The sequence below is a fragment of the Lutra lutra genome, chromosome 15 (assembly GCF_902655055.1).
Source record: "Lutra lutra chromosome 15, mLutLut1.2, whole genome shotgun sequence".
Lineage (NCBI taxonomy): Eukaryota > Metazoa > Chordata > Mammalia > Carnivora > Mustelidae > Lutra > Lutra lutra.
In genome coordinates this window covers 412,338-439,939 of record NC_062292.1, presented here as the reverse complement: position 1 = coordinate 439,939, position 27,602 = coordinate 412,338, and the positions used below count along the sequence as shown (strand labels likewise).

The 27,602-nt window shown below is 40.2% G+C and overlaps 1 protein-coding gene across 7 annotated transcripts in view; it reads right to left on the bottom strand.

Moving 5' to 3' along the window:
* The window catches only part of DCAF6 (DDB1 and CUL4 associated factor 6), a 143,509-nt gene that overhangs the window by 52,362 nt on the left and 63,545 nt on the right, over positions 1–27,602 (bottom strand). For 4 of the 7 annotated variants that reach the window (XM_047704742.1, XM_047704744.1, XM_047704743.1 and 1 more), the window contains exons 8-10: positions 18,123–18,216; positions 16,693–16,812; positions 14,867–15,127 (exon numbers count right to left, since the gene is read on the bottom strand). In XM_047704742.1, the coding sequence (XP_047560698.1) occupies positions 14,867–15,127; positions 16,693–16,812; positions 18,123–18,216 (475 nt within the window). Of the gene's footprint in view, positions 1–4,119; positions 4,288–14,866; positions 15,128–16,692; positions 16,813–18,122; positions 18,217–27,602 lie in introns of all 7 variants that reach the window. The other 3 variants (XM_047704740.1, XM_047704741.1, XM_047704739.1) reach the window with 1 other exon arrangement.

Genomic DNA, 27,602 nt, shown 5'->3' with positions numbered 1-27,602 from the left:
GCAACTGTTTTCGGAAGGATTATTTTCCTGTCACATAAACATCTGAAGTAACATGTTTTTATACCACAAGATATTCATAAATACAATACTTGTAAGTTCTAACTTATAGAAACATTTCCGAATATTAACACAGTAAAATTAGCTCAACGCTGACTGCTTCAGCTGTCTGCGTGCTCTATTCCAATTCCCTGTAAAAGATCTTTCAGAAAGCACCATTACAAAGTAAAAATCAGACCATATGGTCTACTGATAACTTACTGCAAAATGCAACGTGGTTGGTCTAGTTATTGGAAGTGTTTAAAATTATTAACATAATTTTTAAGGTAGAGATAAACTTTAGGCAAAAACTCAGTGCTGAGCTCAAGGTGTCTCAGGGTCAATTTCCGAATGTTTAAAAAAAAATTATATTTTGGTTTTGAAAAAACTCTTTAGAATTTTCTCATCACAATTTTTCAATTGTAAACAAAATAAGGAATTATAGTCTTAAAGGTAAATAACAAGTACTCGTCAGCCAGACTTCTGGGTTCAATTTTGGCTTTTCTACTCAGTTATACTATAATCCTGGACAAGCCATTTAAGGTCTGTATGTCTCAGTTTCTCCATCTGTAAAATGGGGATAATCATAGTATCTACCACATACTGTTCTGGTGAAGACTTAATGAGATGATCCAATGTAAACTACTTAGCACCGAGGAAAGGGTCAATTAATGTTATTATTATTTGCCTGTTCTTCAGAAACATGATACTGAATGAGAAGTAATGACAGGAAGCTTCCCACATTTCAAGCGCTCATTAAAGGTCGGGAAGGACGAAAGAACTAGACCAACATCACACCTGACTTACCAACTACTAATGCTGTAAACACTAAAAACAGGATCGAATGCATCCACTTGAGACGTGCTATGCGGGACTGTCGTCAGGGGACAGTGGGGAGTTGGGTGTTGTATAGAGCCTGCTTGCGTAGGATCGGGTAAGTGCTGATTTTTTCCAATATGGCTCAGTTTTGAAAAGCCCTTTTTCAAAAATAATCACCAATGTTTTATACCCTTTTGGGGTATAAAAATTACTTCTTTCTTTTCCAATCAGCAAAACCGTGCCATAAAGTGAAAAAACAGTTCCTACCTGACCCTCTCTAGGCTGGCTCCATGCTCCAGTGTGGCTCTGTGGTGGTCGGGCCAGTAGAGCAGACTCCACAGGGGCTGTCACTCTGAGCAGGAGCCAGCAACCCAGGACTTCTGGGGGACCTGAAATGGAAAAAAAGAGTTGGGTTTAAAATCAGCACTACGCCGACTGCCTCTGCCATGGCTGTTTCTGGCATGTCTTTACAGCTCACTCAAAACTCCGTATGCTGTCAACTGTATATGGCTGGGATACGAGGTAATTTTGAGGTAGCAAGTGAAAGATACCATAATTAAGACAGTACATTATTATGTGTGCTGCTCTACTTAGGAGTATAAAAATTTTAGACAGTATTGTCTACCCCAACCTTATGCTATCTGTAAATCATGGCAGGCCAGACTATCTAAATAAAACAATAATTGGGAAACTGAGACATAAAGCAGCCAAATGACCTGTCCAAGCTCATCTAGTCATAGGAATAGGCCAGGAACTCAACCAGTCTAGTACGTTAGCAGTAATCTGATGAAGGCAAATTCATCTCTTCATCATTTAAAAAAAAAAAAATTTATCACTGAAAGCCTAGAAACAAGTCATGATGTATTTTCTAAAAGCCTAGGAAAAATTTTTAGTTTTTTAGCTTAAAAAAGTAAAAATATTTTATTTACTTACTTATTTTTTAGTAAAAGTATTTTAACATGATATATTCTAATTTTGAAAAATGAAATTTTTAGAAGTTAGCTATGGTCGATCAGTTAATGTCCATAATACAAAGACAATACTGTACTTATTCATTAAGTTTAAGAACATGTTTTGTTATTCAAATAAACCTATCTCCCTGTTGAATTTCATAAATTTAATTCCTATTCTGTGTTTTTATAATTTGTGTGTTCTGAAAAGATAAATTTTGCATTAAGCCTAATCATTTTTCCTCATATCCATAAATGGACAAATTAGATAGATTATATTGGTTGTTCTTTGTAACAAACTATGTATGATTTAACTTTTTCTCATTTAATTACTAAATAGTGTTCCTGTCACAATTGAGGACAGAGTAAAAGTAGCATTATGAAATGAACCCAGGACGCGTCACAGATCAGACGTACTAGGGTCTCATAGGAATGCTATGTTAAAAAGCATAGGATATACAGGAAGCACTTCACCTTGTAGGTGAAGGGAACAACACACAATGACTCTGACACTAGAAATCTCTACTACTGGCCATGGAGACAGGCTCAGGGGCCCCAAGATGTTGTTTAAAAACAAAGTAAAGGTTAACACTATTCTCAACCTCAAAACGGGGCAAAGTGTCTACAGAACTTTGGTTTTTTAAAGATTGCCACAAAAAGGCTGATTACCAAATTAGATACTATTTAATGAGAAGGATACTCAGAGTTGGTAAAATAGCATTTCACTCCACAGAGACCACATAATCACTCTAAAGCTTTCGGCTATAAAAAAAGAACCTGGTTCAATTCAAATTGGTAAGCTAGATATGAAAGGCTGAGTTTAAAAATATTTTTCTAATATCTACAATGTACAAATGTAGACAGTTTTATATTTTGCACTCAAGCTCACTCTAACACGTGGTTTGTTACCTGTTAACGTCAGTATTTTAAAAATATGTATATATGTAGGTGCATTTTAACGTCCTACTTATTTGGTTTTTACGTTGCATATTTTTTCCTTTGAAACACATAAGCTACAGTTTTGTATATAGCACAAAATCATAGCAAAATGTCTTATTCTTAAATGTCATGACTGTAATTTAACCGAACTCTCCAGTTAGTTTCAAGTATAGGAAAAAAAAATGGTCAGAGACCTGGGCTGATATTCCTTCCATTAATGTAACACTGAATTAAAAATCAAGTCCAGAATTTATTCCAAACATCCTATCTATATTATTTCAATCTGTTTCATTCACCATGATATTATATAATGTGCTTCTGTTGTCAACACTTAGGGGAACGGATATTTATAAAGTGGGGACTGTTCAGTTCTACCAATATACAAACAGATTCCAAGTAGTTAAATCGGAGTTCTCAAAGTAATTAAGTAAATACCCTAACTCATCCCTCCTTAGGGTGGGGAAACAAAGTAGTACATCAAATTATCATAATCTCATTAGTATGAGAACCCAGCTACACTCTAGTTCTTAAATAAAGATTTGTAGCATTTATGACGTAGTACCTATACAATAGGACGTGTAGTACCTAACATCCATCTTGAAAGAATTAAATTGACAAATTATCTTGTGCTGTGTCTTTCATTGATTATGTCAACAAATGTTTGTTGAGCATCAGGAGCTCGCTGGCATGAACAAACTAGGCCATTAAAATGCTCAAAGAGAGAGAGGCGCTGACCATCCCTGTCTATCAGAGCTCTACAGCACGGGAACGGGAACATGAGACTTCTGCTGCTCTACAGATCAGAAAGTTGACTGTGTATACAAGGAGTAAGTAAGCAAATATTGAAGATTTTCAAATAATTACAGAAGGGGATAATTGAGTCAGCATGCTGGTTTGGCCAAACAACACTAAATTCTAAAATCTAGTATCACACTCCATTCCCAGGAATACTGGTTAATTCCCACAGGAACAACAAAAGAACAACAACCACCACCACCAGGGGCCATAAGCACAGACATCAATTCAGCATATAAGAAATTCCAATAAAAATATCAAAGCAGGCTCTGAATTCAGTAGATTATTCGAAAGTAGCTCATTCGCTATAAAAGTAATAATAAACATCAGCCCCTCCCAGAAGTATTACGAGTAAAATAATGGCTTATAATTTTAGATTCATCTCTCTGGCAAATACTGCTACCAAAACCTGTCCCTCCAGCCGTGGGATGGTGAACACCTACGCAGGACAGGGAGGGAGGGACAAGCTGCCAGCACCACCAGCCCTTGCGGAAGGGGAGGAGGGAAGCATCTCATTACACAGTAGCAGTGTTAAAACACCAACTCCACCAGCTGCTTGAGGACACTTGACATTAAAAACCTGAAGCCTGCGGGTCCTGTGAAGAGCGCTCGGGAGAGGACTGCTCGGAAGTGGAAGGCCGCTGGGCGCACGCAGCCACTTCTTGCTGCCTCTGCTGCTCAGCCCTCCTAAGCCTCAGCTGTCGCAGGCGCTTGCGGAGCAGAGCTACCTCAGGCCCCCGCAAGAATTCTGACGCAGGCAGGAAAAGAAAGGTGAAAAGACAGCAGTGAAATAGAAAATAGGAAGAATCTGCTTATATGTTAAAGAGAGAAGAATATCAACAAAATACATGTCTCATGGAGGAAACAAATTACTTACAAAAAATGAGTGACCTTTACTTAGGAGATGAACTACACACACTGACATATTCTAATGCTTGATTAACTATAACGAACCACACACACATAGTTCTCTAAGAGTAGTGAAGTAACTAAATAGAGTGAAAATAAAGTCTTCCATAAACGAAACGTTTTAAAATGAATATTCCTTTCTTCACTAATTTCATCTTTTTGTAACAAAATGATACCAAGAAAAATTGAAAAATGTCAGTTATCTAATCTATATACAAACTATTAACTTCAACCATATAATTAAAATTCAATTAAAATCATGAAAAAGTTATGTATTTGTAAACAATTCTTGGAATTCATTAATGAAGAATTCTTTAAAAGTCAAAATTACACATTTTTTTCAGCTAAAATATTTCTCTTTATATTGGAAATGTCATTTACTTTTTTTAAGCTAAAATTATTTACATAATCCTTAACATCTTCTTAGCACAACGGTCATAGATAAAAAGTGGGAATGTCACGCAGAATTCTGCAGGTACACTGGAGTACCTACTATCTCTGAGGCACTGTTTTTGGCTCTGGGGAGAAATAAAACATTGAACAAACCAGTCCCTACTCATGTGGAGATTACGTTCAGAAAGGAAGAAAGACAGCAGTGAACACACACACACACACGTAATATACATTTATGTGTTGGTGTCAAACAAGGACAATTGGTGTGAAGCAAACTGAACAGGGGAAGGGGAAGGGGACAGAGGTAGTGGAGGATGGGTTACTGTTTTCTGTGTGGTCAGTAGAGAAGGCTTCTCTCCCAGGGGATTTTTGGACAAAGACCTTAAGGAATGAGGGAGTCGACCACACGGGTGTCTGGAGGGGGTGCTGCGGGTGGAAAGAAGAATGCGTGCAAATGCTCGGAGGAGGAAGCGTGTCTGGGGGTGGGCTAGACCTCAGAGGTGACGGCAGAAGAGTTTGCTGAGAGGGGAGATGTAGCATGGTCCCAGAGTTTTTGGCGACATAACAAGAAACTAAGAGCTGTCACTTACTGTGACAGGGAAAAGAGGGGAACAAGCAGTAGCAGAGGAAAGAGGAGAAGCAACAGATATCCCAGCGGAGACCCTGAACAGGGACTGAACGTAACAGTGTAGACTGGGGGTCGCTGGTGATGTTACCTGGAGCCACCTAGAGCGTAAGCGAAAACGCAGACGTCTAAAGCCTGGACTCGGGAGTGCTCGTGTTTATCCGGAAGAGAAATCTCAGTGAGGAGGAGAAGCCAGGAGAAGGCTGGAGGACTGAGCAAGCCCAACCTGTGGGCTGGGACGGAAGCAGGTCAGGAAGGGCGGGGGGCAGCTGCGTCGAACGGCGGATACGGCGAACAAGACACTGACAACTCGTCACCGGCTGCTGCATCTTCAAAGTCCCTGACGACCTTGGCAGGAGCTGTTTCCGCAGAGACCGCAGGGGCCAAACCCGGACTGGAACAGTTCCAGAGAAAGAGAAGGTAATAAAGGAGACCCACAGAGCATACATGCTCTCTCCAGAAGACCGGCTGCTAATGGAACAGAGAAACTGATGATCGTTGCTGGGGAAGTAAAGACTTACAGGAGGTTTACCTGTTTGTCTCTAGTGGACGATGTGTAATTGAGGGAAGGAGAGAAGATGATGCATGAAAAGAGGTGAACAAATGCAGGAATGAGGTCCTTGGGGAGACCGAGAGACAAGCTGCAGTGGGTAAGAGGAGGGATTGGTTTTATTTATTTATAAGATTTTTTTTTTTTTTTTTTTGGACAGAAAGTGATACAGTGAGAGAGGGAACACAAGCAGGGGGAGTGGGAGAGGGAGAACAGGCTTCCCGTAGAGCAGGGAGCCTGATACGGGACACGATCCTAGGACCCTGGGATCATGACCTGAGCCGAAGGCAGCCGCTTAACGACTGAGCCACCCAGGTGTCCCAAGAGACTGGTTTTAAACAAAAACTTGATCCATTCTAACCAAAGGCAAGGCAGAGATTCAACAGTTGCTGATTCGATGGTGAAGGTACTAGGAATTTTGTGTCTCTCGGTGACACCAGAAGGAAATGACACCAACTGTCAAACAACGTTGAGCCTCGTTTACGTAGGTCATAAGGTGCAAATCTGTTTTATTGTTTCACAAATCAATCACGTTAGAGATAGTAACATCTTGTTACCATGACCTCTACTTATAAAGAATTTTATTCTGTCTGTCAACTGGCAGTTAAGATTTAGCAAACAGTTCAAGTGCTATCCTAGTCTCTCAATGCCAGCTCCTCCTAGAAAGCCAAGCAGAACAGTACTCACTAAATACATCCCAATCCTCCGTGGCACGGTGCCTTCTTTTCAGGGATATACATACACCTTATTTCCTGACAGCATGCATAATAGCAATGCTTCTAGCAATAGAAAATAAATAATTATTATGCACCCACAAAGTTTATTTTACACATGTCATGTTTTGCTAAGAAAACAGAAAAATTATAGAAAAATCACTTGACTTTATTGCTGTTTCAAACCCTCTCTCTTATGTTGCCAAATGCTTTAAGGGAATAGAAGACTCTCCACCCAGAACCACTAGGTGCTGTAGCAGGCTCTAAGAGTAAGCAGCGTGCTCTTTAACTTGGAAAACCAAGATTCAATGACGATAATGTCACGAACTATTTATTTAGCACTTCCAGCATTTTTAAAGAACAATTTGTTTGTTTACTTTTAAGGCTGGTTGCATGTGGCTTTTTCTCCCCTGGGTTAGAACAAAAAATGAGGCTATGGAAAGAAGTCACCACACAGCTAACCAGGAAGGCCAACACTGCAAGTTCCAACCAGAATAAGCAAACTCAACAATCGGACTGAACAACAGTATTGCTAGCAGTCAGAAACATTACAGGCAGGTAAGATACACACACATTACATCCTTTAAAAAATGTACAATTTATAATGTGAATAAATGCATTGAGGATTAGTGTTTGTTAATATTAACACGAACCAAGAGAATCTATGAATACTTTGGGTTAAATTTTAAAAACAAATAAAAAAACCCTCAACAATGTTGAGGAATATCAGGAATTCCTAAAAGGAAATTTGTACTTCCGTCTCCTGAAACAACCTACACGATTCTTGTTTACTTCTCAAAGACTCCAGGCTAATGTCCCTAAGGAGTCAACTCCCACCGAAAGAGAACAAGAAACTCTAGTTGACCTGACAAAGGTCCACTTGGCTCTAACCTCATGCCCTCCCTCTCCAAAACAGGTGTTATGTCCTGGAGACTGGATTATTTCTGTATCTAAATTGGTGGTCTTTATCTGCCTGCTGTGGATATGTCCTCCAGTCCCAATTTGCTTCTTGCCCAGGTGATCCTTATGCATTTTTCTCTTAGAACTGTCACTCCTTTACTGACTTCCAAGTTCCTCTGGTCTCTTCTTTGGTCTCCCCAAAGTTACCATTAACCCAATATTTCCACTTGTTTCTAATCTATGCATTGCCTCTACCTAGACTGAACAGACCCTGGCACCCTTTAAGGAACCTATAATCTGGATATTTGGGCTTTGAAAGTTTTGCTTTGCTATGCTGTACAACAGAGTTCTTAGTTCCCAACAATTTTTCTACAGAACTCAATTTAGCTATAAAGATTCTGAATAGACCTATATAATTGTAAATCTGGACAATTATTTGTAAACAGGCAGGAATTCACAGATAAGCCATATCAGATACTATGTTAAAGAAACTAAATTCACATGGTCTGAGTGGTCTATTTAATTAAAAACACATGGATCCCTTAGGTGACTCATTTCTCAAGGTGAGACTCCAAAGTGAATTTTGTATGTGCTGATAACCGCATTCAAGCCAAAGAAACCACCTTCTCTAATCATATTCTTTTATCTAGATTAAAATAAGACCATTCTAAAAAGAGGAAGTCCTAAATCAATGCAAAATGAACAAAATAATTAAAATTTTCTTCCTTTTTATCTTTGTAGTAATTTCTATGCCCAACACAGGGCTCAAACTGACAACCCCAAGATCAACAGTTGCATGCCCCACCAACTACCTAGCCAGGCACCCCAAAATAATTACACATTTTAATAAGTGCTTTTCAGGAAGTAAACAGGGCTAATAAAAGAGAGTAATATTGTAGTAAAGGAGTCTGGCTAGGGTAGTGAGGACACCTGACCTGAGACACAAGGAAAAAGGAGTCGGCTGCGATAAGCCAGGGGAAGAGCTCCTCAGGTACGGAGAACAGTACGTGCAAAGGCTCAGAATCAGAAACAAAGAGGCAGAAGAGAACTTGGCACATTCAAGGAAAACTACTGCAGGTACAGCATTAACGCTCACTGGGAACTAAGAAAGTGCTACGAAGTGAGGTTAGAGAGGTGGGCAAATCCCAGGCCACATAGGTTCTTGGAGATCCACAGTAAAAAACTTCAATTTTTTTTGCAGTTCTGCTCCTAAATGCAATTGGAAGTCTTTGAGGGGTTTGAAACAGCAGAGTTGCGTAATCTGATCTAACAGCGTAAACTACTCACCTGGCTGCGACATGCAGAATGGAAGACTAGGGAGCGAGAAGAGGAAACGCAAGGAGTCAATTCGCAGACAAGAAATGAGGGTGGGGCCGGAAGGAGAAGAATTTGTTTCCGACGCAGAACCAACAGGACTTGCCGACGGACTGAGCACCGGACATGAAGGAAAGCAAGGACTCAGAAATGACACACAGGCTGTTAAGCAAATGCGGCAGCTGGGTTTAAATTTGCCAAGATATAAAGCAGCCAAGATGGAAGAATTTACCAGATGGGAAGGATCTGAGGCTAAATTAAGTTTTAGTTCGGACATGTTAAGCTCAAGATATCCAAAGGCAACCGAAAGGAAGAGTCAGACGAGCAGCTGGACACAGAAGTCTGCAGGTCGAAGCGGAAGAGGGGACTGCTGACGTCCATCTGGAAATCTTCACCTGAGAGGGGCCAGTAACAGCTACGGGAACTGATGCAGCCCCCCAGGGAGACAGGACAGAGGAGAGAGGGCAGACTAAGGAATTCTGCTAAAACATTCAGAAGTAATAGAACAAGAACTATCAACAGCGGTTACTGAAAACCAGCTAGAGCTGGTAATAAGAATAAAAGGAAATGCGGTGCCACAGATGCCAAGAAGGGAAGGTGTTTCAAGGGAGCAATGTCAGACTACGCTAAATGCAGAAGGACGGAAAAATCTAGTCAGATACTAACAGAAGCCACTGGTGACTTTGACCAAAAGCTTCAGTGGAAACGGAGCTGAAAGGCAGAACAGAAGTTGGTGGACAAACAGATGGAAGGTGGTAAGAAAATGGAGACAGTATGTGAGCACCTCTTGTGAAGACTGATTATGAAAGGAGCAAAGACACAGGCTGGGGGAGAGTGTGGGTACAGTACTTAAGGGAAGTTTTTGGTTTTGTTTTGTTTTTTAAGATTTCATTTATTTGTCAGAGGGAGAGAGGGAGGGAGGGAGAGGGGAGGGTGAGCACAGCAGGAGCAGCAGCAGAGGGAGGAGAAGCAGGCTCCCCACTGAGCAGGGAGCCCGATGCAGGACTCAATGCCAAGACCCTGGGATCATGATCTGAGCTGTAGGCAAACACTCAACTGACTGAGCCATCCAAGCATCCCAAGGGAAGAATTTTTTTTAAGAAAACAGGTAATAACAGAGCATGTTTAAGGTGGGAAAGGACCAATACCGTAGAAAAGGCAATGCTAATGACGCAGAGAAGAAGCAACGCTGAGAATCTGGAAAGGGATGGCTCGCCTTTGACAAGAGCAGACATAACTTCTCCCCAAATGTGTCTGTTTCTATCACGGATACGAGAATGTCAGGGGATTCAAAAGCAGGAAAGTGAGCGCTTTCCCCCCCACAAACTGCGTATGTGAAGGTTATCAGCCGAGGGTAGGATGAGGGAAAGGAGAGTGACAGAATCTGAGAGACAAGAGGGTGTTGAACGCTTCGTCTAGTTGTCGGGCAACAATGTTGAAAGACTGCTCTGACACGGCGTTGAACAGCCAGCGAGCTGTGTGCTTGTGACTTTCTTCACGACGCGGTTGTGGGCTAAGAGAAGGCAAATAACCTGGTTCACAGAGGCGATTTTGCCAGGCGAGTTTTCACATTCCCGTCATCCCTTTCCTTCACCCCAGCAAAAGTGACAGAGGAAATACAAGGAACATAAAGGAAACATTTACATAAAGAGGAACCACAGCAAGGCAAGAAGTATACTTTTTCATTCTATCTCTGTGCAAGGCAACAGAGGCACACCTCCAAGATTCTGCGGGTTTGGTCCCACAGCACCACAATAAAGCGAATATCCAATAAGGCAAGTCAGATGAATTTTTTGGTTTCCTTGTGCACATAAAAGTTATACCTACACTATTCTGTAGTCTATTAAGTGCAATTGTCTGCTATCTAAAATGCTAACATACATGCCTTAATTTAAAAATACTTTGCTGCTAAAAAAATAAAGGTAACCATCATTGGGCTTTCAGTGAGTCACAACCTTTTCTGCTGGTGGAGAGTCTTGCCTTGAAGTTTCTGGCTGCTGACTGATCTGGCTGCTGAAAGGCGGGACGGCTGTGGCTTCAACGGACTCCTTCACTAACAATTTCTCCATGGCGTGTGACATTATTTTATACCATTTTATTCATAGCAGAACTTTCAAAACTGGAGTCTATCCTCTCAAAACCCTGCCGCTGCTTCATCAACCATGTAACATCCTACATCCTCTGTTGTCATTTCGACGCTGTTTACAGCATCTTCACCAGAAGCAGACTCATCCGTACAAGACGACTCATCTTGTTCAAGTCTGACCCTGAGATGGTCCCATCTTCAGGCTCCACTTCCCCTGCTGGTTCTCCTGCTATGTCCATCCCATCCGCCGTTACTTCCTCCGCTGAAGTCTTGCATCCCTCAAAGTCATCCATGTGGGTTGGAACTGACTTCTTCCAAAGTTCTATTCATGTTGATATTTTGACCTCTGCCCATGAATCATGAATATTCTTTTTTTAAAGTCAGCTCCATGCCCAGTGTGGGGCCCAAGGTAGGGCTTGCACTCACAACCCTGAGATCAAGACCTGATCTGAGATCAAGAGTCAGACACTTAACCAACTGAGTCACCCAGGTGTCCTGACTCATGAATATTCTTAATGACATCTAGAATGGGGAATCCTTTCCAGAAGGTTTTCAATTCACTCTCCCAGATCCATCAAAGGAATCACTATCTATGACAGCTGTGGCCTTACAAAAGGTATATCTAAAATAAGAAGGTTTGAAAGTCAAAATGACTCTTTGACCCGACGGCTGCAAAATGGATGTTATGTTAGCAGGCATAAAAACATTAATCTTGGACATCTCCATCAACGCTCTTGGGTAACCAGATACACTATGAATGAGCAGGAATATTTTGAAAGGAGTCTTTTTTCCTGAGCAGTAGGTCTTAACAGAGGACTTAATATCCAGCGAACCATGTTGTAAGCAGACGTGTTGTCATCCAGGCTTTGTGGTTCCATTTCTAGAGCCCAGGCAGAGTAGATTTAGCATAAATCTTAAGACACCTAGGATTTTCAGAATGGGGAATGCTGGCTTCAAACTTTTCTCCTGAAGCTTCCAAATCTCTCTGAGCCTTCGCAGAGTTGAAGAGAGCGCGGGGCCTTGCTCTGGATTAGGCTTTGGCTTAAGGGAACGTTGTGGCTGCCTGATCTTCTATTCAGATCACTAAAACTCTCTCCATGTCACTTATCATTCACGTGTTCACTAGAGCAGCACTTTTGATTTCTTGCAAGAACTTTTCCTTTGCATTCACACTTGACTAGCTGTTTGGCACAAGAGGCCTAGCTTTCTGCTGGTCCAGGCTTTCAGCATGCCTTCCTAACGCGCTCTGTCATTTTTAGTTTTTTATTTAAAGAGAAGTGAGACTTTTCCTTTCACGTGAACACTAGGAGGCCATTTCAGAGTTACTAACTGGCCTAACTTCAATATTGCTGTATCTCAGGGAACAGGGATGCCCACAGAGAGGGACAGAGAGAGCAACAGCTGTTCAGCAGAGCGTCAGAACACACACACGTGAACAGAACAACTTCACTGTCTTACGCAGGTGGTGTCTGTGGGGCCCCAAATCAACGACAATAGTAACATCAAAGATCACTGATCACAGATCACCATAACAAATATGATAGTAACGAAAAGGCCTGAAATAGTGTTAGAATTACCAAAATGTGACACAGACGTGAAGTGAGCAAATACTGTTGGAAAAATAGTGCCAACAGACTAGCTCGACGCAGGGTTGTCACAAAGCTTCAAAGTGTAAAAAACAAAATATATGCAAAACACAACAAACTAAAAGCACAGTAAAATGAGTTATGTTTATAGTAAAAATCATGGCTCTAAGATGACACTCCCCCTTACCACATGGATAATTCCTAGTACCCATCAACCTATCTGAACCCAGAAGTGCAGAAGAGATTGGGAAAACAAAAACCAGAAAAAACTCATTAAGTCCTTATTGTTAAAATGCTGTACTCTGGGATAATGAAAGCTTGTTGTCAAAACAATTCCAGGCATAATCTTTAGATATTACATCTAACATCAAATTATTTTCTTCGGGGCGCCTGGGTGGCTTAGTGGGTTAAAGCCTCTGCCTTTGGCTCATGTCATGATCTCAGGGTCCTGGGATCGAGTCCCGCGTCGGGCTCTCTGCTCAGCGGGGAGCCTGCTCCCTCCTCTCTCTGCCTGACTCTGCCTACTTGTGATCTCTGTCTGTCAAATAGATAAATAAAATCTTTAAAAAAAAAATTATTTTCTTTAATACTGACCCTATATTCCTAATATGGGAGTATTCTGATTTTCCATAGTGCAGTCAACCAAAATTCTTTCAACTGGTAGAGACCAGTTAAAAATGTTTCCTTACTTCTTTAAAAAAATTACAGGCAAAGGTTGCCAAGTAATGATCAACACAATGATTACATGATCATCACCATTTTTCTCCATTTTGATGATTCAAAGGACTACTAATACTTACATTAAATACTGAAAGGGATTTAGGAATCTAAAATGCAGTATTTATTGTGTGAAATATATGCACCAAAAAATTAAAATGAAACTCCAAACTAAGTACTTTACTCAGAAACATGTTTAGAAACAACAGGAACTAGTTAGGGTTCAGTGGAACGTGAATATAAGCTGGGAATCTTCTTGCCAAGTTTTCCTATAACTTATAACTGAACAGAATCTTTAAGAATATTTCCAAGAATGCTATTACTTTAAAAAAAAAAATTTTTTTTTTACCCATTTTACCCACTTTGACAAGCAAACTTTTGACTGATTCTGTCATTATTTCCCAAACACTCCAAAATATCTTACTTTCTCATAACCTGAAACACTATGTCAACTAGACAGTGGAAAACCTGACTTTAAAAGCTCAGATTTAGCTATTATAGATAAATTGTGCACAAGTCTTAATAGTTACATAATTGACTCTGGCTTCTATTCCCACAGAAACTGAAACGAATTACCAAAAATGGGATATACGATGAAAGAATGCCTAATATACAGCACCCTGTATTTGGTGATCTGGTATCAGATTTCAGAGAAGAATGAAGTGACAGCTTGGCAGTCACACTGTTAGGAATTTTTATAGGTTCTAACTTAGGCCAGCTGCATCTCTAGTTGCTAATATTTTTTATTATATGTCAAGTAAAATGCCTCTTTAGAAGAACTCAAAGAAAAGTATGAAAAAACTCTTAGTGGTTATTATAATTACATGTACACAGTTAAAATGCCAAGTAAATTATAGTCATATTGCTGAAAATTACTGTTACAAATACTAGTACATTCCATAGTTGGGGAAGGGGGGAGTTGGAACATGAGGAGCTTTAATATTGAGAGGACAATAGTATTTTAACAGAATTTAGGAGTTGATTTTTTTTCACTAATAACAAGTTCCAAGAAGACAAGGACTTGTTAAAATAATTTTTCATGTAAATATAGGAGAAATAAATCTTTTGGTAAATTGTATACGTTATCGATAAGACATGTTATCAAATGTACCACAAGGAATGTATTTAACGTATTTTATGATGTGAAGAAAAATAATAAAAACTATAAAGAGAGGAACTGATAACAGAGATACAGCCGAGTAAGTCTAGAAAAACATCTTCATCTATAATGACTTATAAAAGTAATCTTTAAGTCAAATGCATGAGGCTATGTCAAAACACTATCTGCTGGTACCTATATTTTTTAAAGATTTGTCTTAAGTAAACTGAAGATTCTGGTATTTGTTAAATTCATGCAATTAGGCACACCTGAAGTTTGTCTTTAAGTTACACGTTCACGGCATAGTACGCGTCATTCTGATTTATTCCGGCAAGAACAAGTTCGTGTGATTTAGTATCTTTCAAACCAGCCCACAAAGAGGTATTCACTGTCAGAAATCATCAGGCGAAGCCCACGGAAAGAGCGCGTCCTCACCAGACTGATGATGTGTATGGCGTCCAGACGCCTCCGCAGGCTGCCTGTGCTCACGGTCTGGGGAAGACAGCGAGGAAGCAGGAGGAGGGCTTTCTGTAGAGGAGGGCGTCGGGTGAGCCTGTGCGGACGCTGCAGGGGACGTGGAAGGCTCAAGAGACTGTCCAGCCGAAGGGTCTACTTCCATCGCACTTTCCCCCACTTCCAAACCAGCGCTTGACGGGGCCGTAGGAAGAGCAGACACATCTGACTGGCTCGTTACACCTTCAAAACACACACGTTAGTGCAAATTCAAATACTAACTGCTTTCCAAAGCCAGTTACTTGCATGAGATATATTCAAGAAGTTCATGAGCAGCTGTACATGCATGTACACACGCAGGAACACGTAATTCCAGGGTATCAAAAGCACCCAGGCATGGTCTGATCCTTTGACCAAACAGGCTGATCAAGAGAGATAAAATCTATGTACAGAACATTTTTGCTAAAATAATCAGTCTTTCAAGATCAATACGGTACCTTTATTTAGACAAAGCTAAATAACCGGTTGTGAAACACCTACAAATAACATCTAGTCCCTTTAACTTGAAGATGATGTTTCTAATTTAATGACTGGCTAATAGGAGAATGGATTTTATTTGTTCATTTACTTATTCCAAAAGAAGAGAGCGTGCACAACACTGGAGGCGGGAGGGCCGACAAAGAATCTCCAGCAGGCTCCACGCCAAGCACAGAGCCCTACATGGGGCTCAGTCTCATGACCCTGAGCACCATGACCTGAGCCGATATCAAGAGTCAGACGCTAAACCAACCGAGCCACCCTGGGGCCCAGGAGAATGAACTTTATTGATATATTTCCATTCTACAACATAATGTCTTCTTTGGTAAATATTTAAGAAAAATTTTATTGGGAAGAGTAAAGTTACAAATGGGTCAGAATAGGATTAAGTTCCTGATTCCTGCTTCATTAGCAATAATGTGTTAGCCACTAAACTAGCATGATGCAGCCATGATTTAAAAAGGCTTGAGTGTCTATGCCTTATGCTAGGCTTCGTGCTATCTGCAAAGGAATAATTAGGAATAGTCCGTAAACAATTGCCATTTCCCCTCAAGTCTAGGTGTTACTAAAAGAAAGATGGAACGGACTAACCCAACTCATGTCTCACAAGATGCAACTACCAGAGAATATGAAGTTTTCTCTTTTAATTACCATGACTTAATTGTTTCTTGTTTTAAATTTAACCAGAAATTCAATAACTCTTAGGCAAATCCACAGTCAAGGAATTTTTTATAAAGTTAACTGAAATGAGGAGTGAATAAGAATCATTTATGGAAAAATTCTATTTAATTTTAAAATTTTGGGTTTTTAAGACAATAGGGAGTTAACTTTTACACTCCTCATTTTTGACAGAGATAAGTAACATGCCCAAGACCCCAAAGCTACAAAGTAGTGAACCAAGATATGAAAATAGGTCAGCTAACAACTAGAAACAGCAACGAATAACCAATGCCTAAGTAAGATAAGGAAGAAACTATTCCATTATATAAAACTTCTCATCTACAGAGTTTTATGTATTTCCACTCTCAGAATGCATACAAAAATGCAATACAGAAAGGAAATATCAGAATTTCTTACTTTGCTTGAGAAAAGCAAAGAATAAGGGCCAGGTCTCCTGGTATGTGAAGGACATTATACCCAAAACCCTCGGTCCTCTACAGCTTGGCACAATATAGTTAAGAACCTACGACTACTACAGATAGAAGCGTACAAACTGAACGACATCAACGAAACCGTCTTTGCCGGCTTCCAGCCGTCGCAGGAAAGACTACCTCGTGGCCGAGACCGTCCCCGTCCTCCGTTGCTCTGTGCGACTTCGCTTGCTTCTTCAAACCACCTTGACAGCATGTCAGACATTCTCTGCATCAGTGACACGTTGGGACTTTGCTCACCTAGCACAATACAGGTCTTATCAGTGAATTCAGTAGGAAATCAGCATCTTTCACTAATGCAAAAACCCAGATTTTAAGGTCTTTAAAATGAGAACATTTTTATAAAAAGAATCAAACTGCCTAAATAAATTCTGTGAGTGTATATAAATCTGTTAGCGCTATCGTCACATTTCACAGTACATGTTTGTGGAAGTGACGCTCCATCTGAATTCTGAGCTCCTCAAGGACAGGGTTTTACATCTCCTGCATCTTTGTCTACTCTCGGAACCACCACACCACACCGCCCACCCCAACCCCAGCCCATATCTTTAGCTCCACCAACACGCAGCTAGGAAGGGCTCATGAATTGTAAACTGAACCGATTAAAAGAAAGGTTTGCCCTCACACTTGCACTTCCTTAAACTCCATTTATTTTCACCACACTGGAAGCATATTCCAGTGTGGTGAACACAGTAATAGATAGAACCATTTATATAGAACCATTTGGGTTCTGAAATTAATAAACCCAAAAGTACTGTATTTATCTCTTCCCTGTACTCCTTTCCTCCTTCAAATATATGAACTTTCTCTTAAGGGAATTACCAAATTAAGTATGACACCAAAACTAACAATTCTAAGCTACAATCATATAATTTAAAATGCAAATCATCTGTTCTTGGATTTTCTGTGAAAATTTAATTTTATACTTTATTGCCTTTATATAATGTTTCTTTATGAAGATGATACCAAGTATAATATATTGGAGAATATGCTTTTGATCTTAAAAGAATTCAGAAGTCATTAAAGTAAGATTTTGGCTACAGACCAATTATTAAAATATATACAGATTAATTCTATTTTAGAAGTGTACCATCTTAAAGCTCCCAAAGTAATTTCTTATGCTTGTCAAAGGCACCTGATGAAAGGAAAAATAAATTTTTATCTATTATAAAACTCTTGAGTTGGAAATTAAAGAGTTTTCATTTTTCTTTTTGTCTAATAGGCAAAATTTCAGAAGTTTGATGATATCCAATGTTTTATATGGCAATGGGCATTCTTATACTTCCGGTAGGAATGTAAAATAGTGCATTTATTTTGGAGGGTAATTTGATAGCTATCAAAATTAAAATGCACTATCCTGTGACCCAGTCACTCATTCCACTTTTAGGAATTTATCCTCAGATACACTTGCACAAGTATGTTAAGATATACGTACAAGGATGTTTGTTTTAGCATTACTTATAATAGTCAAAAAGAAAAAAAGAAGAAGTTGTTGAAAGATTAATTTTTTAAAATTTCGTATTAGAAAAGGCTGAGCAAAGTACATGTACCATCTCGTTCTCGTTCACTCTCAGGCCTCGCTCGAGGTCCAGTATCTGACCAATCCCCACGAAGTCTCAAACGCTTCACTGGAGGCTGTCGTAGCTAAAAGGTGAAGAGAAAATGCATTTGCTCAAGTCTTAAAGCAGGCTCTAAGTCTAACAGATTCCTTAGGTCCTTGCTGTCTCTACTGAGTATGCAGAGCAGACCCCAGGTCGACACGCGACAGACAGCTCTTACAGCGATGGCATCCACTGATGGTGCGGCCCAACCTGAACATCTTCATCCTCAGGAGTCTGAACAGAAGTCTGAAATCAGCCATGTGTGACTTCTAATCCCACCCGTATCTCTTTACAATTGACAAGAGGAAAGTTATTTAACCAAAAGGAGCTTGAGTTTTCTATTACAATGACACACACAGTCTAGGTAAAGTGCCTACACACATGACAATAGGAATTGTCACTATTCTATTATTATTAACTATTTACTCTCCGGGTCCCCCTATCTACTGCAATCCTTCACTACTCACCTCGGGGTCTCTACATTTTTCCCTCATTCTTGGCTAACAACTCTTCCTCTTAGTTCAGAGAAAATAAAGTCAGTCCTGTAGAAATGACACTAATTTCTTCAGCTGCATTCTACAAACATATTGCCAGTCTACAACTTCCTAATTCCTTCGAACCTTTCTCAGAAGATGAATCATTTATTTGTTTACGCTTAATCTCTCCACTGCGCTTTTTATTTCATTCCTTCAACCACTCAAGCACCTTGCTCGACAATGACTCTCCCACAACTACGTCCGTTTCCTCTCTTTTCTTCCCTAAGACATGTTGACGGTTTCGTACCGTTTTGAACAAACTGAACATCTCCATTTTATACTACTACCGAGCTCTACTTTTCCCACATCTTTTGAAGCTTTCTTGTCAAGCTGCGTGAAAAGAAGTCTGCTATTCAGTCTGCCTTTATCTACCCGCCTCCCTCCGCTCTCTCAGTCGCCCCATGTTCCCATCCTTCCAGCGCATTCATTCTCGCCAACCTCACCAACGAGGGACGGCGAAGCTCACCAATCAGGGAAACAACGATCAACGGTCAATCGCCAATTCAAAGACCACCCTTCATAGCCTACTTCGTTTGATGTCTATGGCACTTGACACTCTTGATTATTCTCTGTAACTTTTACATTTTTAACATTTTTTATTGAGATAACACACACACCAGAGCAGTCACCCTTCGAAAGTATGTAAGTCACTGACGCATATGCACAAAGCTGTGCGACCACTTGCACCGCCTCTAACTCCAGAACATCTGCATCACCCCAAAGAGAAATCCAACAGCTGAAAGCAGCTGCTCTCCTTCTCCCACCACTCGGCTCCTGGCAACCACTCATCTACTTTCTGTCTCTAGGGATATGCCTATTCTGGACATCTCATCTAAGTATGTGGTCCCTTCTATCCGGCTTCTGGCACATGCTGTAATATTTTCAAAGTTCATCCATGTTGCAGCATGTATCAGTATTTCGTTTCTTTTAATGGCTCAATAATATGCTATATTTTGATATACCATTTTTTGTTTATTCATTCAACACGCTATGAGTACTGAGTTGTTTCCACTTTTTGGCTCTTGTTCATAATGCTGCTATGAACATATGTGCAAGTTTTTATGGGGACATATGCTTCCAGTTCTCTTCAGTATGTATCTAGAAATGGAATTGCTGGATCTTGTGATAACTCTATGCTTAACTTTTGAGGAATTGCCAAACTGTTTTTCAAAGGAGCTGCACCATTTTACACTCCTACCAGCAATGTGTGAAAGCACCAGTTTTTCCATGTCCTTATCAACACTGTTACTTTTTTTTTATTTTAGCCAACCTAGTAAGTGCAAAGTGGTACCTCACTGTGGTTTTGATATATTTTGGTTACTAGATTCTAAATCGTAAATCAAATATATGATGCAAAAACACTTTCTCTCATTTTGTGGATCACTCCCTTTATTTTTTAACATAACATTCATTGATTTTCTTTTTCCTCACAATTAAGCAGATTTTGATAGAAACTTAGTGACAGCTTAGCTCTGAATTTTCTGTTTTTTCCTGGAAACCATACTAAGCAGCAAGATGGGGAAAAAAAAGGGGCGCCTGGGTGGCTCAGTGGGTTAAGCCGCTGCCTTCGGCTCGGGTCATGATCTCAGGGTCCTGGGATCGAGCCCCGCATCGGGCTCTCTGCTCAGCGGGGAGCCTGCTTCCTCCTCTCTCTCGCCTGCCTCTCTGCCTGCTTGTGATCTCTGTCAAATAAATAAATAAATAAAATCTTAAAAAAAAAAAAAAAAGATGGGGAAAAAAAAAAGTCTACACCCTCAGCAAAGAAGAGAGAGGGTAAAAATCCCTCACAAATTCCCCAAGTATGTAAGTATGGCTAGAAGCAACAGAGAATAGCAAATGTGCACAGGAAGCCACAAGTGTGACTGGGAGCAATCAGAAGACTAGAGGAAGCTTCGTGTGGCAACTGGCCAAAATCTTACATAGATAATCATCTCCAGAACCAGAGGGCCTCACTCTGTATGCAAACTATATTTAGAATAGAAAAGAGCTCTGCTCCATAGTTATCAGAGAGGAACTGTATATTACACAAGCAAATAGCTAGTGTCATGACCTCAACAATTATTTCTGGAATGAGATCTTCAAGTTAAAAACAGTTACAACTTTGAGTTTTTGAGACAGGGAAAATGACCAGCACAAGAATAATGCAAACGGGGGCGCCCGGGGGCTCAGCGGGTTAGGCCTCTGCCTTCCGCTCGGGTCACAATCCCAGGGTCCTGGGATCGAGCCCCGCGTCGGGCTCTCTGCTCAGCAGGGCGCCTGCTTCCTCCTCTCTCTGCCTGCCTCTCTGCCTACTTGTGATCTCTGTCCATCAAATAAATAAATAAAATCTTTAAAAAAAAAAAAGAATACTGAAAATGCTACAAGCATTAATTCAGTCATTCAAGAAAGACTCTTCTGAGCACCTTCCATGTGTCAGGCACTACTCCAGGTATTGGGAGAAGATCAATGGGTAAATCATACAAAAACCCCAATGTCACAGTTTATTAACTAGTGAACAATACATGATAAAAAAGTAAAATATACAAAGAAAGTGTTAAGTGTTATGGGGAAAAATTTAAGTAGACAAAGGAGATGGGCATTACCAGGCAGTTAAAGGCTGTGACTTTAAACATGGTGGTGAAGTAGGGCCTCGCTGAGAACGTGACGAGGGCAAATATCTAAAAATAGCTAAGAGAAAATGAAATCCAGATACACAGGAAGACCATTTCAAGTGCAGTAAACACAGATGCTATAAGGAAGACACACGCTTCAGCTGCCTGAATAAGTCAGCAGAGGCAGCCGCAGCGAGTAGAGTACTGAGAGAACAGCAGAAGTCACCGAACCATGTGACATAAGCACTTGAAGCCACTGACAGGACCTTCATTTCGCTTTGAGGAGATGGAGAGCCACCTGGGAGCGCTGATCGGAAGAGTAGCATAACTGGACTTGGTTTTAAAGGATCAATGGGCCACTACATAGCTAAAGGACAAGTAGGGGAGCTGGTTAAAAGCGACCACAGTAATTAGGACAGGTAGTGAGGCCTTGGATCAGGGTAGTAATGACAGTCGGAATGGGAGTTAGTACTACAGATCTGGGATATGTATTTTTGGCACAAACCACAGGGCCAGGAGGAAATGAGGAAACAACCAACAAAGTAGCCCATGACTGGAGTGGGGCAGGTACAGAAAATGTGAAACAGATTAATTAGAGGAAAAGACAGCAAAGACAACAAAAAGAAAAAAAGAATACAAAATAAAGGAAATGAGAAATTTTAAAAATTGAGTACAAAAAAATACTAAAGAAGGAAAAAACGAAAGAGAAATTATTACAGGATTAAGAATTAAGAAAATAGGTTTTGCGGCAAGATGTCGGAGGAGTAGGAGACCAAGACCCAGGAGATCAGCTAGACAGTTATCAAACCATTCTGAACACATACAAACTCAACAAGAGATAGAAGAGAAGAAGAGCAGAAATTCAAGGAACAGAAAATCAACCACCTTCCAGAAGGCAGGACATGTGGGGAAGAGAATCCGAAGCCACAGGAACATAAATCGCAGGGGGAAGGGCTGGCTCCCGGCGAGGGTGGAGCAGCTGGGAACAAAATCGGGACCTTTAGAAGTCCGCTCCACTGACGGACGTCGCTCCAGAGGCTAAGCGGGGGGGTGGAGCCCACGTGAGTACGGTCGTCTCAGGACGTCACAGGGTCACAAAAAGACAGGGGGTGTCCGAGTGCAGCAGAGCTCCTGGGTATCAGAGCAGGGAAACTGGCTGCAGAGATGGAGCCAAGGCATCGGTCTTCAGCTCGGGGTGACCTTAAGTCATGATCTGAGGCACATTCGGACCACTGCTCTTTCTGCAGGGACCCCATAAGTGGCACACCTGGGGAGACCAGCTCCTTCCTCCTCTGGAAGGAGCAGCCCAGGAGCACACAGCAGGAATCTGCTGGGTTTGGAGACTGCAAACCCGGCTGTGCACCAGAGACAGAAATGCTCTGTCACAGGCTGGGGGAACTCAGAGCATGGCCAGAGACCAAGGGGATAGGAGGCACGGACTGATTTTTCTCTGAGAGAGCACTGAGGATCCGGGCCCTGAGCCCTTGGCTCCTCCAAGACAGAGACTGGGTGGCCACCATACCGGAAGTGTTCAGGGAACAAAAGCTCCGAGCGCGAACCCAGGCAGATTGCTTAGCCCAGCCCCTGGCAGGGGCAATACAATTCCGCCACGAGCAAAAACATTTGAGAATCACAGCAACAGGCCCCTCCACAAGAAGATCAGCAAGAACATCCAGCCAAAACAAGTTCACCAATCAATGAGAACTGCAGAACTCCAGAGGTAGGGGAACGCAACATGTGGAATTCATGGCTTTTTTCCCCATGATCCTATATTCTTTCAAAGTTAAATTTTTTAAGTTTCATTTTTTTCTTATTCTACCTTGTAAAATTATTCCTCTTTCCTATTTTAATGTTTTAAACTATTTTATCTTATCAATACCTCTTCTTAAAAATCTTATGTAATTTTTGTTGTAATAGTCATAAAGTCTCCCTTCATTGTATTACCTTATTTTTTGTATACATCTAGTCTTTTATTTCTTTAAAATTTTGGGATACAGTTTCTTCTAAATGATCAAAACATACCTTATCTCCAGCCTGATCACATTCTTTCCTTTTTTTTTCTTCAAACAACTTATCAATTCCTTTTTTAGTATCTTTTTTAATATTCATCTTTACAGTCATATTGTATCCCTTTATCATGTTTACCCTTATTTTGTATATATATAAGTTTTTCTTTCTTTAAAATTTTGGGAGGTAGTTTATTCTAACAGACCAAAATACATCCAAAATCAAGTGTGTGGCGCTGTTCTATTTATCAGTCATATATATATATTTTTTCTTTTTTCCCCCTCCCCCCACCCCGGCCGGTTTTGGGTCTCTTCTGATTTGCTTCGTGTATATTTTTCTGGGGTCATTCCTACCCTTTTAGTATTTTGTTCTCTCATTCATGTATCCTTTTTTTTTTTTTTAAAGATTTTATTTATTTGACAGAGATCACAAGTAGGCAGAAGGCCAGTCGAGAGAGAGGGGGGAAATAGGCTCCCTGCTGACCAGAGAGCCTGATGCGGGGCTTGATCCCAGGACCTGAGATCATGACCTGATTTGAAGGCAGAGGCTTAACCCACTGAGCCACCCAGGTGCCCCTCTCATTCACCTATTCTTATCTGGATAAAATGACAAGGTGGAAAACTCGCCACAAAAAAAAGAAACAAAAAACGAAGAGGCAGACTGACAGGTAGGGACCTAATCAATACAGACATTAGTAATATGTCAGAACTAGAGTTCAGAATGACAATTATCGAGGTGCTAGCTGGGCTCAAAAAAAAGCATGGAAGATATTAGAGAATCCCTTTCTGGAGAAATAAAAGCCCTTTCTGGAGATGAAAAGGACTAAAATCTAACCAAGTTGAAATTAAAAAAGCTCTTAATGAGGTACAATAAAAAAGGGAGGCTCTTACTGCTAGGATGAATGAGGCAGAAGAAAGAATTAGTGATACAGAAGACCAAATGATGGAGAATAAAGATGCTGAGCAAAAGAGATGCAAACAACTGCTAGACCACGAGGGGAGAATGCGAGAGAGAAGTGATATCATAAGACAAAACAATATTAGAATAATTGGGATCCCAGAAAGAGAAGAAAGAGAGACGGGCAGAAGGTGTATCACTGTAAATTATAGCAGAGAATTTCCCTAATTTGGTGAAGGGAACAAGCATCAAAATCCAGGAGGCACAAAGAATCCCCCTCAAAATCAATAAAAGTAGGTCCACAACCCGTCATCTAATAATAAAACTTAGAAGTCTCAGTGACAAAGAGAAAATCCTGAAAGCAGCTCAGGGCAAGAGGTCTGTAACTTACAGTGATAGAAATATTAGATTGGCAGCAGACCTACCCACAGAGACTTGTCAGGCCAGAAAGGAATGGCATAATATATTCAGAGCACTAGGTGAGAAAAATATGCAGCCAAGAATACTATTTCCAGCTAGGTTGTCACTGAAAATAGAAATAGGCAAACAAAAACTAAAACAATTTGCAAACACCAAACCAACTCTGCAGGAAATATTGAATTAATACCTATTTTTCTAAGCAGAGAGCCTAAACGTAACAGACTAGAAAGGAATAGAGAGATTATACAATAACAGTCACCTTACAGGCAATACAATGGGACTAAATTCATATCTTTCAATAGTTACCCTGAATGTAAATGGACTAATCCGCCAATCAAAAGACACAGGGTACCGGAATGGATAAAAAAACAAGACCCATCGATATGCTGTCTACAAGAAACTCATTTTAGATGCAAAGACACCTCCAGATGTAAAGTGAGGGGGTGAAAAACAATTTATCATGCTAATGGACATCAAAAGAAAGCTGGGGTGTCAATCCTTGTATCAGATAAATTAGATTTTAAGCCAAAGACTATAATGAGAGATGAGGAAGGACACTGTGTCATACTTAAAGGGTTTGTCCAACAAAAAGATCTAACAATTTTAAATATCTATGCCACTATTATGGGAGCAGCCAACTATATAAACCAACTAATAACAAAATCAAGGAAACACATCAACAATAATACAATAATAGTAGGGGACTTTAACACACCCCCTCACTGAAATGGACAGATCATCTCAGCAAAAGATCAACAAGGAAATAAAGGCTTTAAATGACACACTGGACCAGATGGACATCACAGATATATTCAAAACATTCCATCCAAAGCAACAGAATACACATTCTTCTCTAGTGCACATGGAACATTCCCCTGGAATAGATCAGATCCTGGGTCAAAAATCAGACCTTAGCTGGTACCAAAAGACTGGGATCATTCCCTGCATATTTTCCGACATCGATGCTTTGAAACTCAAACTCAACGACAAGAGAAAAGTTGGAAAGAACTCAAATACATTGAGGCTAAAGAGCATCCTCCTAAAGAATGAATGAGTCAACCAAGAAATTAAAGAAGAACTAAAAAAAATTTCATGGAAACAAATGAAAATGAAAACACAACTTTTCAAAATCTTTGGGACAGCAAAGGCAGTCCTGAGGGCAAAGTAAATAGCAATACAACCCTTTCTCAAGAAACAAGAAAGGTCTCAAATATACAAGCTAACCCTACACCTAAAGGAGCTGGAGAAAGAACAGCAAAGAAAGTCTAAACCCTACAGGAGAAGAGAAATAATAAAGATCAGAGCAGAAATAAAGAAAATAGAAACCAAAAGAACAGTAAAACGGATCAAGGAAAGTAGGAGCTGGTTCTTTGAGAGAATTAATAAGATTGATAAACCCCCTGGCCACACTTATCAAAAAGAAAAGAGAACGGACCCAAATTAATAAAACCATGAATGAAAGAGGAGAGATCACAACCAACACCAAAGAAATACAAACAACTGTAAGAACATATTATGACCAAATATGGGCCAGCAAATTTGACAATCTGGAAGAAAGGGATGCATTCTAAGAGACTATATAAACTACCTAAAGTGAACCAGGAAGAAACAGAAAACCTGAACAGACCCATAACCAGTAAGGAGACTGAAGCAGTCATCAAAAATCTCCCAACAAACAAGAGCCCAGGGCCAGACGGCTTCCCAGGGGAATTCTACCAAACATAAAGAAGAATTAATACCTATTCTCCTGAAACTGTTCCAAAAAAAAGAAATGGGAAGAAAACTGCCAAACTCCTTTTATGAGTCATTACCTTGATCCCCAAACCAGACAAAGACCCCATTAAAAAGGAGAATTAGAAACAATATCCCTGATGAACGTGGATGCAAAATTCTCACCAAAATACTAGCCAATAGGATCCAACAGGACATTAAAAGGATTATTCACCACGACCAAGTGGGATTTATTCCAGGGCTGCAAGGTTGTTCAACATCTGCAAATCAATCAATGTGATACAATACATTAATAAAAGAACAAGAATCATATGATACTCTCAATAGATGCTGAAAAAGCATTTGACAAATACAGCATCCTTTCTTGATCAAAACTCTTCACAGTGTAGGATGGAGGGTACATACCTCAATATCATCAAACCCATCTATGAAAAACCCATAGCGAATATCATTCTCAATGGGGAAAAACTGAGAGCTTTCCCTCTAAGGTCAGGAACACGGCAGGGATGTCCACTATCACCACTGCCATTCAACATAGTACTAGAAGTCCTAGCCTCAGCAATCAGACGACAAAAAGAAATGAAAGGCATCTGAATCGGCAAAGAAGTCGTCAACCTCTCACTCTTGGCAGATGATATGATACTTTATGTGGAAAACACAAAAGACCACTCCAAAACTGCTAGAACTCATATAGGAATTCAGTAAGGTGGCAGGATATAAAATCAACAAACAGAATTCAGTTGCATTTCTATACACCAATAGCAAGACAGAACAAAGAGAAATTAAGGAGTCAATGCCATCTACAATTCCACCCAAAACCATAAGATACCTAGGAATAAACCTAACCAAAGAGGCAAAGAATCTGTACGCAGTAAACTATAAAGTACTCATAAAAGAAATCCAGGAAGACACAAAGAAATAGAAAAACCTTGAATGCTCATGGATTGGAAGAACAAATATTGTGAAAATGTCTACGCTACCTAAAGCACATTGAATGTAATCTCTATCAAAACACCATCACTTTTTTTTCAAAGAAATGGAACAAATAATTCTAAAATTTATATGGAACCAGGAAAAAACCCCAAATAGCCAGAGGAGTTGAAAAATAAAACCAAAGCTGGTGGCATCACAATTCCAGACTTCAAGCTCTACTGCAAGGCTGTCATCATCAAGACAGTATGGTACTGGCACAAAAACAGACATGTAGATCAGTGAAACAGAATAGAGAGCCCAGAAATGGACCCTCA